Source organism: Elaeis guineensis, chromosome 4 (assembly GCF_000442705.2).
Source record: "Elaeis guineensis isolate ETL-2024a chromosome 4, EG11, whole genome shotgun sequence".
NCBI lineage: Eukaryota > Viridiplantae > Streptophyta > Magnoliopsida > Arecales > Arecaceae > Elaeis > Elaeis guineensis.
In genome coordinates, this window is record NC_025996.2 from 60,036,577 (window position 1) to 60,051,140 (window position 14,564).

The 14,564-nt window shown below is 36.9% G+C and overlaps 2 protein-coding genes across 4 annotated transcripts; both read right to left on the reverse strand.

Annotated features, from left to right (window-relative positions):
- Positions 1-987: 987 nt before the first annotated feature.
- On the reverse strand, positions 988-12,701 carry LOC140850803 (bifunctional nitrilase/nitrile hydratase NIT4B-like). 3 transcript variants are annotated; one of them, XM_073256599.1, is made up of 6 exons: positions 12,553-12,701; positions 12,485-12,495; positions 10,284-10,463; positions 5,745-6,038; positions 1,806-2,087; positions 988-1,264 (listed from the first exon to the last, which is right to left on the reverse strand). In XM_073256599.1, exons 1-6 carry the CDS (start codon positions 12,699-12,701, stop codon positions 1,113-1,115), a joined length of 1,068 nt encoding a protein of 355 aa, XP_073112700.1. In that variant the 3' UTR covers positions 988-1,112. The 3 variants fall into 3 exon arrangements, with proteins under 3 accessions (XP_073112700.1, XP_073112701.1, XP_073112699.1); XM_073256600.1 differs by lacking the exon at positions 12,485-12,495 and adding an exon at positions 12,350-12,365 and having other exon boundaries at positions 12,543-12,701; XM_073256598.1 differs by lacking the exons at positions 12,485-12,495; positions 12,553-12,701 and adding an exon at positions 10,588-10,627.
- On the reverse strand, positions 988-12,916 carry LOC105042779 (uncharacterized). Its single transcript, XM_010920098.4, has 5 exons — positions 12,543-12,916; positions 10,284-10,463; positions 5,745-6,038; positions 1,806-2,087; positions 988-1,264 (listed from the first exon to the last, which is right to left on the reverse strand). Exon 1 carries the CDS (start codon positions 12,914-12,916, stop codon positions 12,725-12,727), a length of 192 nt encoding a protein of 63 aa, XP_010918400.2. The 3' UTR covers positions 988-1,264; positions 1,806-2,087; positions 5,745-6,038; positions 10,284-10,463; positions 12,543-12,724.
- Positions 12,917-14,564: the final 1,648 nt, after the last annotated feature.

Below are 14,564 nucleotides of genomic sequence, written 5' to 3' on the forward strand. Positions count from 1 at the left end.
AAATAGAGCTTAAACTCTCTTTTCTTTGATAATCTAAAACCAAAATATACCTCCATTTATAATGATAAGATCCATCCTTATATAATTTGGTTAGAATCCTTTTGCTAGTTCTAATAGAACTCTCATTCTTAAAATAGACATGCTTAACAAAAATAAACTCAAAAAAATTTAAATTCTTCAAAAATTAAATCTCAACTTTTACATTAACTTTGCTTTTTGTCATTTTGTTTGATTCTTCTTGCATCGAAAAATACATCCGATCAAAATTTTAGTGTGGGCTCAATCGCCATAAACACCACCTCTAAAAGACATGGTGTTATATTATAAGTCTCGAAAAACTATCCGATTTGAGAGAAAAAAAAACTCATCTTAATTGGACATCACACAATCAAGTCATGACCTTTAAAAATTTAGTTTGCAACTCAATTTCCTACTGTAACAAATATTATTCATAAATCCTATCTAATCTTATCCATGATAATAAAAGTAATCCATTTCGAGTCTAAAAATGCTCCTAGATCAAGCACTCCATTCATCAACCCAACTCTACAGCTCAAAGTGCAATCAACCTTACCAAGTCACTAATAACTTACTGACCTCAACACTTCAGTTCGGATTCCAGTGGCAACACATAAGTAAAATAGGTTCACTTTTTATAAACAATAACAAGCAACTGGTGCACCAACCCTCTCCGAAATTAGTCCTACACGGACTCTTCTTATTTGAAAAAATATTAAAATATTCACATGTTTCTCTAATTTGTCCTTGTTATTTTATTTAGTCCTATTATAACAGTCGGGGGATGCATTTAGAGCAACTAGCTGCACTTTGAATGGTTTTACATTCCACCAGTCATTGCCCCAACTGAAAGAGTCCGGTAGATCTCATAGATTACCTTTTAGTAACAATGCTACAACATATACTTAACAAAGCCGTACCCTCTGTTCCAGCATGTCAAGAAACAACCACCGTAAACTCGGAGACACGTAGTAGAAATCTTTTAGCAAGGCATGGATGAGCATAAATAGTCCACGTTCACACATATTTTAGAAGATTACAGTCCGGCAAAGTGGTACATGATACACGACAAACAGCAAATATGCTAGCGAGGACTAGGATTTTTGTGAGTTTTCTGTCTTCGCAGCAGAAGCAAATAAGACAGGGTCCTGTGGATGGTCTTTAACAGTCAGACTCAGCACCTCAGGCCTTGAATAGTGCCCCACCACATCGAAGTCAAACTTGGCTCTCACAATTTCTCCAAGGTCTGCACATCGTGTTGTAAAAATAAATTAAAAGGAAAAGACATCCTCACTTAAATCCACAGTAACAATATCGTCCAAATCGCTGAAAAATCCAAAGAGTATTTAATTAGCTGAATGATTTCCTATTCCCAGGAAGTAAAATAATTTACGAAGTATGAAATGCAAAATATTTACAGACAATTCATAACTTATTCGCAAGTTATGACTAAATTATTCTTGTACTACAGGCTAAGGATGTTATAAGCTGTTGCCTCCGTTGTTGCTCTTGCATGCTGTCATTGCCTCTCCAATGATTGACTTCCTATGGACCACATAAAATCTTCAGTACTTGTCATTTCTTTATTATTTTTTAGTTTTAGGCTATATAAATTATAGTTGAACTTTCTGGTTAATGTACCAAAGTAATTTTTCAGAAACTAGACTTGAGACTACGATTAACCATGCAAATGCATGCATGCATGCATCATCCGTTATCATATTCTATATTCATTCTGCAAATATCACAATAAGGCAACACATCATTCACAGCAGTATTTGCCGTACCTAGGTCAGCTGAGATGAGGGCCTCTCCTTCATAGTTTGGACCTGCTAGAACCGCACCAGATGGTGAAATGATGACGCTTCCTCCTGCACATACAACAGAATCTGGTGAAGGTTCATCCCCTACTCCTGCAAACATATAGTCGGGTGGGGGAGGATAGTCTTTTCTTCGGCAAAACTGGTTAGCAGACAGAACAAAGCATCCGCCCTCAAGTGCAATGTGGGTCATTGAAGCCTGCCAGACATCCCTGGCATCAGCCGTGGGAGCACAATATATCTCAATACCTGCAGCACATCACGAAGAATTTATTAGCAACTGAATAAACAGTTGGACAAGTTGTAAGAAAAGAATCTTAAGAAAAGAATGCGAACTCAACAATAGCTAAAATTGATTCATTTGCAGCATATATTTCAGCACAACATTCAAGTTGTTTCCACTTCATTATCTATGCACCTTACATTTGCTTTAACACATTGATTTAACAGACGGATCATCCGAATTTCAATGACAAACTTACGTGTTAAAATCCAATTCTCTAAAATTCAAGTTGCCTTCCTATTTTCAACCAAAACTTATGAGGCCAAATTCATTGCGTACATGAGCTACATACCCCTTTTATTCTTTTTTTTCCAGCATAAGTAAATATTTCATCTTTTTTTTTTTTGAGGAAAATTATTTCATCTAGTTTAAACTCTGATAATATTTTGGGTGAATTAAATCTCTTGACATATGCTCAGCTTTCCTAAAACTAAAATAGCATGAGCATCAACATATAAAGTGTTTAATACACTGTACATCTAATTTTTTACAATATGTTTTCCCAAAAAAAAAAAAAAAATGTCTTGCCGTGAAAACACTGAATGATTCATTCAAAGGTCTCAAGCAATATAAAATATTTTAAATGATGCCAAATTTATTTTCTTGACTAATTTCATTTTTAATTATATCTTCTATATTTCTAATATTAACTGAAATTTCATCAATTAATATTGGCAAAACTAGAGCCAAATCCATTGGAACTGCTTAAGTTGTTAGAACCAAAACTTATAATGTCCAACCAAAACAAACATCCATCTGAGTTTTCCAACCTTGGTTGTAGCGGCCTAGAAAGCTGCTCACGCATGCGACTGCCCCATTGCAGAAGAATATTGAATGACAGAAAAATTTAAGAGAGACAAATAGCTGGTCTTAGAGAAGTAAAGAGGAAAAGGGGTGGGGGTTTTTACTGGATTCTTTTCATGCTTAAAATATACTAGGGTTCATTTATATTTGCGGTGGAAGACAAATTAGGCTACAGAAGGAAAAATTAAAACTTGATTGCAGAAAATTGATTACATAGATAGACTGTATGTAGGTCAAATCCATTCTACAATTGGCATATGATTGGATATCTTATGGATTCTAGAACTTTGACCTAACATGACCAGGGCTTGAATAAGAAATCCTTGGTTTTCTGTGGTGTTTCATCAAGCATTTCTAGAATCTAGAGCAGGTGTTGATCAAGGCTCAAGGTATCATTTTAGTTATGAACAGGTTGACTAGGATTTGATTAAGGCATCTTAGAATAGAAAAGGGTTGACCAAGGCTTGATTAGAGATTTGGCATGCCTTCACTCTCCCACATGCCATACCATATTTGTATCTTTTGTATCCATCTTAGCAAAGAATAAACAAAAACTTCTAAGAATGACTCACTAATTCAAAATCCTAGATAATTGACATAGATCCTTTTTTGTTCTAACCTAGACTTAACCAATTTAACTTGGTAAGAACAAGATTTATCCCACTTTTTCTAAAGAACACTTAGTCATCAACTACTGTCTTTCCCAAATTAAGACTAAAGCCTGAAGATAGCATTTGAAGTGAATTACATCAAAGTACATGGACTCAACAATACATAACTTACCTATTTAGTTCCCACACAGATATGAAGCCTACCACTAACAGACCATCCAAAAACCACAAGACACAAGTACCATCATCGTTCCACGGCCTAAAGTGAAACCCTTCCATTATATATGCTGCCCCTTGCCTGTACTCCTAAAGAATTCTCATAATTCTACAATATACACAAACAAAAGAACAAGATTCAAACACAGTCATTCATGTAGTCACCGAATAATAAAGTGATAATAAGACATGGTTCTCAACCATAAATGATGGTGTTTAAGTACGAAAAAAATGGACTGTGTATCATCATCAACCCGGGTGGGATTGTGTATTATGATAACCTAGTTGCTTGGCAAAGTTTATAAGCCTTCAAGAATTTCTTGTCTCATGCAGATGGTAGAAGTGTGGAAATGTGTGCCTTTGAAGTAGATAAAGGAACTATGTAATAAAAGGGTCTTTTATAGGAAGAGGTTGATAGATGCAGTTGTGTCTTGTGAACTTAGGATGGTTTAAGTAGGAGAAGGTTTTTCTGTATGAATCAGAATCATATGGATATAGGAATCTTCTTGAACCTATGTACCATGTGTAGAATCAATTTGAAGTTAAAGTTCTGTAAGTGTATATTTTGCACAACGTTCAGAAAGGCAGAGGTTCAAGACAGCGGAGGCTTCTTTAAAATGAGAGGACAATCTCTTTGGACTCAGATTTTTGGCTGTGTATAATCAAACATGGGCGATGACTCATTAGTAAAAAATTTCAATTTGTACATGGGTTAGACTAACTTAGTTTTTTCCTTTTTTTCGTCAACTCCCAATCAAGACAGATGTAAAGAAAAATGGTAAAGCATGCCAAATCTGCAATTAAATTCAAGTAAAAAGAAAACAATAACAACAATTATAACCCTCTCTTTTCCCTATTCATTTCTTCTCACAATTTTCCTTTTCTACCAAATTCCTTGCTGAGCGTAAATAACTCTTTTTTCAAATTCAAAATGAACCTCATCCTTTGCAAGCCTTAATTAGATTTAACTGAGATTCTACCAACACTTCAACAAAGCATGATGGTGTCATCTCATTCCCTTTTATTTGTTTCATTGATCTATTTTCCATTTTCAAGCACTTTTAGTTCGCATTGTGTTTGACATGACTTTTCTAAGTTCTAACACATCTTTTGATGCTCTGTTTGGATTCTTAGTAGACATACCGAAGAAGGATGGATTTTCCACAACTAGGTCGTCACATTCATGTTAAGTGACTTATAGTGTGGCCTGTAGGACATAAAAATTAAAACATGCTCACAATAAGATTGGCAGACAGTTAAAAGAAGATGGTTAGAAAGCAATCTAAGGTTGTATGGAAAATAGACAGGTAGAAAGCAATCTAAGATTGTGTGGAAAGTGGATATTAGGTGGAAACAAGAAAGGCAAGTGACAGAATGGTTTAGCCTTGATTAAATGTTGTGAATTTTGCATTCAGAGATTATGCTACACCACTTATGAGTACCATCCCTATGCATTCCCTTCCTCTGCATCACATTGAAACATACTGCAATAGTGCAATCTAATGTGGTCTGAACTAAACCTTAAACAATGGGACCATGTAATAGAAGGCTTCAGAATTGTATTATGATAGGAAAAGATATAGAAGGGGACAAAATCAATAGTGCACAGAAATGAGGGAAAAGATAGGTAAGATCAATGAACAAATAGTTCAGTTGACACGATGCATTTTAATCAAGCCTGATATATAACTGTGCATGGATAACAAGATAATCAACACTTTAAAGAGCAGAAGAGTCCAATGCAAGTGAACCTACAGAACAACCTTAGTAAATGTAGATTCTAAATAATATTGCACTGGTTGTAGGTCCATAGGCAAAAGTATAATGCATACAACCAATTGTAAAGATGAAACATTTTTCTTTGCATGTGAGAATCAACTGAACCTTTTGGATGCCTTAGTTGACTAATCAAGCTCTAATACTTATCTACAGCAATTATTAAGGAAAAATTAGATAACAATACTAAATAACAAACAAAATTGAAATGCTTACCTTTACCATACAATGCCATCCTTAAAAGTGGCATTTTATTCTCCCAGCATATGAGAGCACCAATCTTTCCAAGTGGAGTTTCATAAACAGGAACTGTAGATCCATCTCCAAATCCCCATATTACACGTTCCAAAGCTGTAGGCATGAGTTTGCGGTGCTTTCCCAGGTATTGACCCTGCGGGTCAAAAAAGAGAACTGTACAATAAAGTGTGTATCCGGCCCGCTCAATCACACCCATTACTAGAAAGACCTTATATTTTCCAGCCATTGCTGCCAAGCGGTCAACTTCAGGACCTGTACATTAGATGTAATTATGTAAATATTGAAAATATCACAAATCTTCCATGAAAATTGAAGTAACAACAATATGCAAATTCATGGCATTTCATGGTTGGTGGCTCAGTGTTAGTCAGATGATCAATTTAACTATTCAAATATCAGAGTTTTGAATGTACTAAATAGTTATGGAAAGATTCTTAGTTAAAAGGGTTCTAGACAATAATTGTACAACAAAATCATTGCAGTACTAAAGATTTATATTTATGTTTATAATTACACTATTAGGTGAAGGTTGTTCGTTCCTGAACTGAAGCTCTGAAGGTTCTGGGAAGTCATTATCTAATCATGCACAGATCATCAAAAAAACATGGACCATAGAAGAACAAAATTTTGGAGAGTGCTGAGAATTTTGACTTAGAGTATCTAAAAGCTAACCAAATTGACTCAATAAGAAGCATAAGGTTTTTCAAGCTGTCCAAGCCAACATTCCTTGCTGCTTTTATCCAACAACAACAAGTAGGCTTAATGCACGATGCCAGCAGCTAGTTTATCCACAGAGATTAAATACCATTTGTGCTTGTGTCCAATTAAAATGGTCAGTGAGAAATCAAAGCTGAGACTTGTAGCAGGTGTTTTCCAGTTCTGATATCCAAATAATCCACTTGAGAATAATCTGAAAATCGAAAAAAAAAAAAAGAAGCAAAGCATTCAAGCAAACCAGCATAACAAAAAGGCCTATTCAATAGGAATTGGATGAGTTAACATTGCTAAACATGTATCAGAGGAAGCAAATTATGCTACTTCAAGCGCAAGAATTTAAAGATTAATGAAAAACATCTGACTTTAGGGAGAAAAAAACTCTTCATGATAAATTTTATAGAGAAAAATGCAGACAACTTTAAGAAAGTTAGAGATATATGTTTTTAACCAAAATGATACAAACTTAAAGACTAATATTTTAAGGATTTGGAAATCAAAAAATTATGACAAGATAGAATCCAGAATAAAGGTGTACCTGCACTCTCACTTCAATATAGAAGAGGTTGCAGCTCCTATGACCCCACCAAGCCATACTAGTATTACTTACCACTTTATTTCTCCAAAGCCAAGGTCGATGCAATAAAAGCTCCAAATTAGTTATGCATACCTAACTCTAGAGATGAAGTATTGCATGCATGTATCTGTGTGCACGCGCCTAATATAATATTCACCAAAGATAGTGGTCAGTGGCCAGGGGCTTTAAGGATATCTAAAGATGCAAATGACTATGTCCTGAAAGCAACAAGTTTTAGTGTAACACCCTGACTGGATGAAGACATCCTCATAGCTTCCCTTGTTTGACAAAGGTGAGATGAGGGATCGTGGGCAAGAACATTCTAAACATCTCAAGAACCAAAGGTGAAAGGCTTTTTAGAAGCACAAAGAATGATCCTCTGGATGTGTTTGGCGCAGTACATTTGAAAAGGCATTTTTTAAGAGAAGGTGACTTCATTAGTATCATTAAATGGCCATATGTAATAAATGTCCTTGAAAGTTTATTTGCAATTTCCTGCTATAAAAGATACTACATCATCAAAGGAATTGGATAAATGTTAGTTTTAAAACCCAAAAACTAATGGGGAGATTTACATAATGGCACTTTGCCACCAATTTAACCAGCCTCCTCAAACCTCCCTTATTTTTAAGGTCACTAATAAAATAATATAAAAAATTACTGTCTTCAGATAAATAATTGCTCCTCTCTCTGTCACTCTCCAAAGACATAATCCAAACCATAGCAAGTTTTTTCCAAGTCCTTCCTCACTAAAACTAAAACTAAAAACCCTTAAATATAGGTATCACTTTTGCACTTCACCACAATCAATCTATCTCAACAGGTTTATCATCAATTGTTTCTAAACTTAAATCCCTCAAATAAGTGTATATATATATTTGTGACTCCTTTGGGAGGAGGCTACTTGCCCTCGAATGGGGTACATAACATTGCAGCTCGCTTTGATTTTCATTCAAGAAAATAAGACAGAGAAATCGGAAAAGGGGTGAATCTGAATCACAGCGCATCCAAGGCTGGTTAATCCTTCTTTGCGGGCGAAATACCAATGAATTCAGCTATGTGCACAGGACCCACGAGCACTAGGTAAGTATAGTCCACAAAATTAGGGCAAAGATATACATTTTTCAAATGCTGCCCTGGACAATGCAAATGCCAGAATCTACTTTGGCCGTTTGAGAAAAATCTTGAAAGTTATAGGGCCTTTCTCGCAAATGCTAAACACAGAACATTGAGTAAGGAGGCATGGTGAGAGTAAACATATTTCCCTTGCGCTGTGCTTTTCAGTCTGCAAAATGTAGCCAGCAAATTAATTGTTATTTTAGCTCATTGGACAGATATTAGAAGTGAAATTGTAATTCCTCATGGAAATGGAGGGTGGGAAGCTGGTTTATTTGCTAGCTTGCTTAGGAGGTTTAATTATAAACCAAATGGTAGAATTCAAAAGGTTCTTTCCATAAAATATTATGATTCTCCCAACTGCACCTTTTGCCGGTATGCAGTTGATGGGCGATCAAGACAGAAGTTCCATATCTAGGTGTTGATCTACGTCTTAAAAGAAATCATGGTATTTGTAATTAAAGCATCATTAAGGAAAGTTTATCTGGCAAAGTCTTTTGTTTAAGTGTGGCCACCACCTTAACTTGAAGATAACTATAAACTTAATGAAATCATGATAAGTTTTCCATGCAACATCAATAAATCAACAAGTAAATGGTTGCATCAACAACTTCCACTGCACAAAACCCATTCAACATTGAGCTCCTTTACATGATGCTAGCTTAATCATCCAAAAGAAGGGCCAAATTGAATCTAATCAAACAAAAAGCCTCTATCGTATGATTGCAATTAGCAATGAAAAAAAGGTTTTCAATACCAATGAGACAACAAGGCATCGCATGGTCCCCTGTGTTGGGATGGGGCATTATCCCAAGTGTTGGGATAGGATGAGTCTGGAAATGGACTAGAACTGGACGAAACAAAGAATGAACTAGGACCTTAGATCAAGAAATGGGCTGGGATGGTACGGATTAGAAAATGAATCGAGACAGGATGGGGCATCCACCATCTCAAGTATCAATATGCAAGAGTGGGAAATCCTGTGCCATGAAAAAACCGGAAGGAAACCTTGATTATAGACGTGTTGATGTCTCGCAAGACATTACCTACAGAATTTTTCTCTGGTCACCTATCATAGAGCCTCAAGGCACGCATCTCAAAAGGAATATATAGCTGTTTTTCAAGATTAAGTTGCAGGGAGCTAGTCCCAAGTACAAGGTTGAAACCCTCTCTTTTTGAGAGAGACAGATAGAGGGTAACAAGGTTGACACATTAATCTAGTGATCCAGCCCTATAAGATGGTCCTTTTTATCTAATTGCATCCAAAAGCACAACCTGAATTTAAAGATCCCTGGTATTAGCAAAGACCTTTACAACATCAAGTGACCAAGTAGAAAAAGGCATTTTCAACATCCAGTTACAATATAGGTAGAAGCATCTAGGTATCAAAAATGCTAAGAGAAGAAAGTGCAGATGCAAGAAAGCATGACTGTTTGTGGGCTCAAGGGACAGATAAAATGTTTTATCATCGTCATCTATTAGGTGCTTAATGTGTATATAGCCACAAGCCAAACTTCTTCTGTACTTGGCAAAACTACTCACATTCTTATCATACAAAAGTATGCAAGGCAAAATGATTTCCAGGGATAGTGGAAGCACCAATGTCGGCTGTCTTGACCCGAACCACCCCCTTTGGGGCATACCAACCTGTTACAGGCAGAATTCAGGTTGAGACAAGTTTGATTCAGAACAAGCCTTGCAAACCAATGACTTCTGCTTGGCAACTAAATAAACCTCCATGATGATAGAATAAAATCTTTAGCAAAAAATACATAAAAAATACCAATAGAGAGGTTGAGGTTATCTTTGAAGGATCCAAAATTTCAGAAACATGCAACTGTAGATATGTTATGTAGCAAACGCATTTACTCGTGGCAAAGGTGTTAACCACATTATTGGATATCAAGAATCCCCATTCTAACCTCTGCATTTGAGAGGCTCCTTATTAGAATTACTAATTCTAAATGTTTGCAAATAACTTATACAGACAAGAAACATCCAATATAGTATACTAGTATGTCAATAATCATGATCGCATATCTAGCACCTCAGAGAATGATGAATGGAATATGTATGATGTTTGAGAATACCAGGCACATCAATTGCTGCAGCATGATATTTCCGAAACTCCTCTCTTCCCTTGGCTGAACGACTACCTATGGTGACACCAAAGGTAGAGCCACGAGGATAACCACCAATAAATGCTTCTGGGAACACAACTAATTGTGATCCATATGCAGCAGCCTCTGCAATTAGTCTCTCTGCTTTATCTGCAAGAAATAATTGTGAGAATTAGTTCTAGATTTCATATAACAACCACTAGGAAGAAAAACCTTACTCAAACAATAAGGTTAAGAACATGAAAGATGGTTGTTTTGCCCTATTGTCGCATACCATGGAGAGGCTTCGACTGATACATGCATCAATCTTAGGTTCAAAACCTATGGAACAGAGGCATTAATTTGCTTTCAGCGCATTGTAACTGAAACATTGTATAGAGTTGAGGATTTAGGCTCTATTGGTCACTAAGAAATGAGCGAAAAGAAAGCAATTGGAGATGAATTTTCTTTTCTTTAATTATTTAGAAATAAAATGAAAATTCACGGCACAATGAATATCAGGAAAATAAGCAGCCAAAAGTTTCTCTACATGTCCTAAATCTTTTTCTCTCATAGGTTGTAATTCTGAGAGAATAACATCAAGCAAGTGTGAAAAGATAGTTTCCATATCTAACCACTTTCTCCAAAACTTTCTGTGGAATTTCATCACTTCAATGAACAAGTTTTTTTTTTTTGATGGTTTACCTATTTTTCTTCCACTTGCTCAGCAACAAAAGGAAGCCTTAGCCCATGGAGGTGAAACAAGTTTCCAGCATATAGTAAGCGAGGTTTTATATTGGTTTTCACCATAAAAGGCTAATAGGGTTTCTTCTGCGCGATGTATGATGAAATTTTATTCTTCTATGTTTCATCGGTTTCCCTGCCCTACCATCACCAGGACATTGAAAAAGGAGACCAAATTCCTCTTCATGTCAATTTAAAGTAGCTATCTTGCTGCTTCTAGAAGAACAGGTAACTGCCTGAAACAGTTAATTATGATAAACCCCACTCCACACACCCCCACCCCCAAGAAAAAGGTCATGAAATCTAATATCTACCATATAACATTTGCAATAGCCGATGTAAACCTTTGTAACATGAAGCATCAGCTCTCATTCCTCATATAAATTACTAGGATTGTAGTTGAAGCAATATATCGCTCTTTGAACAAAGTCTTTTCATGATTTACGACTCAATTGACAATTTTCATTTCATTCGGTTTTAAGTAATACCGAACAAAATATGAAAAGGCTAGAGATCAGCAATGTCAAAACAACAATACAATATTAGTATGTCCAAGAAAAAGCAGAATCCTAACAAAAAGATTCACCATTCTCAAATATATCATTACCCAATAGCAAATCCAGGTTAGACTAGCTACACCATAATAGGCAACCAATAATAAAGAAATGAAATATACATTTTTTTCTTTTTCATTGTCCTGAAACCACTAAAACAAATCGTTCTGGTGCCCTTCAACATGGTTTCTTAGAATTTCCTGGATTTTACACCCCCAACAACCCCCCCCCCCCCCCCCCCCAACAAAAAAAAAGAAGAAGATTTGTATCGGAGAAAGAAAAGTGGTAAATTTCTTTCTCTATACCATATATTCTATATGGCGTGGCCGTATAGCTGATGTGTATTATTGATACTAATATCATATTATTGTGTTCTCTTGGTGAAATTTCCAAGCAAATGCCAGCTTCATATTATCATCTTTTGCCACTTTCTTATTTCACAATTACTTAATAACACACACAACAAAACCAAAAACCATCAATACATACAAATTCCCCTAAAATTTCGCTTACTAGCAAAACCTCAAGTCATTTTAATCAGCTACAGCTGTCAAACATGACTTCCATTTTGTCAATTTATTCCAAATATAGTGGCTATTTCCCTATTAGCGATCTCCAGGTCTCAACGTAAACAAAATAACACGGATCGATGAGTTGCAATTCTATCGAAATACTCCATCCACATATCATCAAAACATACAAATGAAGAATCTCAACTCAAGCATATTCCCCTGCTATTCACAATGTCCAACAATTAACGGGCAATGGTATTCCCCTTGTCATTTCACTTGCTAAAGGCATTCAATACTTGTACAAGCTTTATACCAAGAAAGTAGCAAGAAATACGGTAGAGAAGACACAACAACAGCTACGTCCCATTTATAACCCTAGAACCCAAAGTTGATCTGCTCCAAAAGAAGTAGAAGAAGCAAATCAGGGTGAGAGATACTACCGAGGGTTGCGGGGTGTCGTAGAAGACGGTGGAGGCCTGCACGACGGTGGCCCGGATGGTGACGGAGGATGGATCGGAGCCGCCTCCCATGTCCACCTCCGCGATCACAGAAGACTCCACCAAGTTCGGAGCCGGAACCAAAGCCATCGATGAGCGCATAGGGGGCCTGGAAGCCGCTGTTATTATTTGGGGTAGTCGTACTTCTTGCGGAGGAATTCGCGGACGAATTCGTCACGGGCGCGGGTACGGGCTTGCTGGGGGGCGATGTGGACGTAGGAGAGGTGGGCGCCGGTGACAAACAGAGCCACGCCGGTAAGGAAGCAGATGACTGTCGTGGCCGCCTGCTTCGGACCAGAGGGAGAGCACCAACCCATTCGACGCCCACTCCACGAGTCCGATGTAGAACGTTCCCCTTTTTTTTAATATATTTCTTCCTTGTTTTTCTTTTTAAAAAAAAATCCTGAGGTTTGGGTGCATCCTACGGCTGGAAATGGATAGCAAAATGAGCACGGGTTCCTACCAAAAAAAACAAACAAAAGGACAAGGTCACGGTAGTACGGGGATGGGCTGCAGCTTGCCTCACCCGCCACTCATTTTACGTATGGCTGTCGAAGTGCAATGTATCCGGTGGGCAGCAACAACGAGCTTTGCTTAGCAAAAGCGAGATATCCAAAATAATCTGATCATCTGATTTTACAAACCGTAGTGCAGCGAAAAAATTTTATTTGATGGGAATTGGACATAGTTGAAGCTCATTAGATGGAGGGTAATGATGGACGGCTCTTGCATATTCGTTTTGCGAGGTGACGACGGGGTTGTCCCAACATGTTCTCAGTCACCGGCAGCTGATTTCTTACCTTGGATGCAATTCATCTTTCTTTATTAGGCATTTTGTTTGCTTGTTTTTTATTTGGTAATCGGCATTTTGTTTGGTTAAATAGTTTGTTTTCACGTGTATAGGTGATTTAAATTATTTGCTCATAAGGTTTTGTTTGTGATGTATCTTCTTCTATTTTGAGTGTGAGGATTGGCCTCTTCAATATGGTAGAAGGGAAGAAGGGTGTCCCTGGTTCATGTGACTAGAAGCACCCATATTCTAACGTGAGCAAGGGCATCAACAATACTTATAGATTCAGTCAGGTTTAGCCACGTTCGTCAATAGTTCTTGATAAGTATACTAAATAGAATTTAGAAGCACTAAATTATCTGATAATTGATTCAATCTTTGTAAAATTTGATGCTTCTTATCATATTTTATAAATAAATAAGATATTGGGTCTAAAAGATCAAGAAAAATCAGATTTGGCTCATATCCAAGTGCACCAGAACAACTAGTTTGAGGGATAGACTGAAAAGGAAACACATCGAAGGGCTAAAAAGCATAGAAGCAGATCAAAAGGTCAAGATTAGGATGCCTATTCATGAAGATCCAGGGTACTCCATCTAAAGGCTAGGGAATATTCATTTAAAAATCAAAGATCCTGGTTAGAAGATAACCTCTCATACGAATCCAAGTACGAACACAAATAATCAATCGATGGATGAGAAGCAAGCTCCTATTGATCAAGGGCTAAGAAAAGAGGCGCTACATCATTAAACCCTAACGCCCTCTCTCTTCCTTATTTTTAGGAGTCGCCAACTCACAACCAACTAATCCAATGCCCAAATCTTCTTTCTTTCTTTCCTTCTTAATGCCAACAAACTTGTGCCAATATTATTTCTTGCACACCCTCTCCATAACCAATGCAACAAATTATTTTTCCACCCCTCCCTCTTCTTACACGCCACAAACTCCACGTTGCTTTCTTTCTCGTACGCTTAACTTCCTCACGCCTTATGCCTTTAAGCTTTAACGCCCCAAAATTCTCTCCTCTTTATTTTTAGCACACCCCCTAACAAACTTCCTTTTATATCCTAACTTCCTTCATGCCAAATAATCTTCGCTCACTTTCTTTTACGCACAAGATCTTAACACTCACTCTTCATGCCCTTTGATCTAGACCCTTCATTATTTAGCAGCCC

Excerpts from the sequence above, each read along its gene's own strand:
- LOC140850803 (XM_073256600.1), bottom strand. The coding sequence starts at position 12,701 with ATGCGCTCATCGATGGCTTTGGTTCCGGCTCCGAACTTGGTGGAGTCT. Across the intron at positions 6,039-10,283 it reads TGCAGCAATTGATGTGCCTG|GTCCTGAAGTTGACCGCTTG; the intron begins GTATTCTCAAAC and ends TCTAATGTACAG. Across the intron at positions 2,088-5,744 it reads GATGGCATTGTATGGTAAAG|GTATTGAGATATATTGTGCT; the intron begins GTAAGCATTTCA and ends GATGTGCTGCAG.
- LOC105042779 (XM_010920098.4), bottom strand. The coding sequence starts at position 12,916 with ATGGGTTGGTGCTCTCCCTCTGGTCCGAAGCAGGCGGCCACGACAGTC.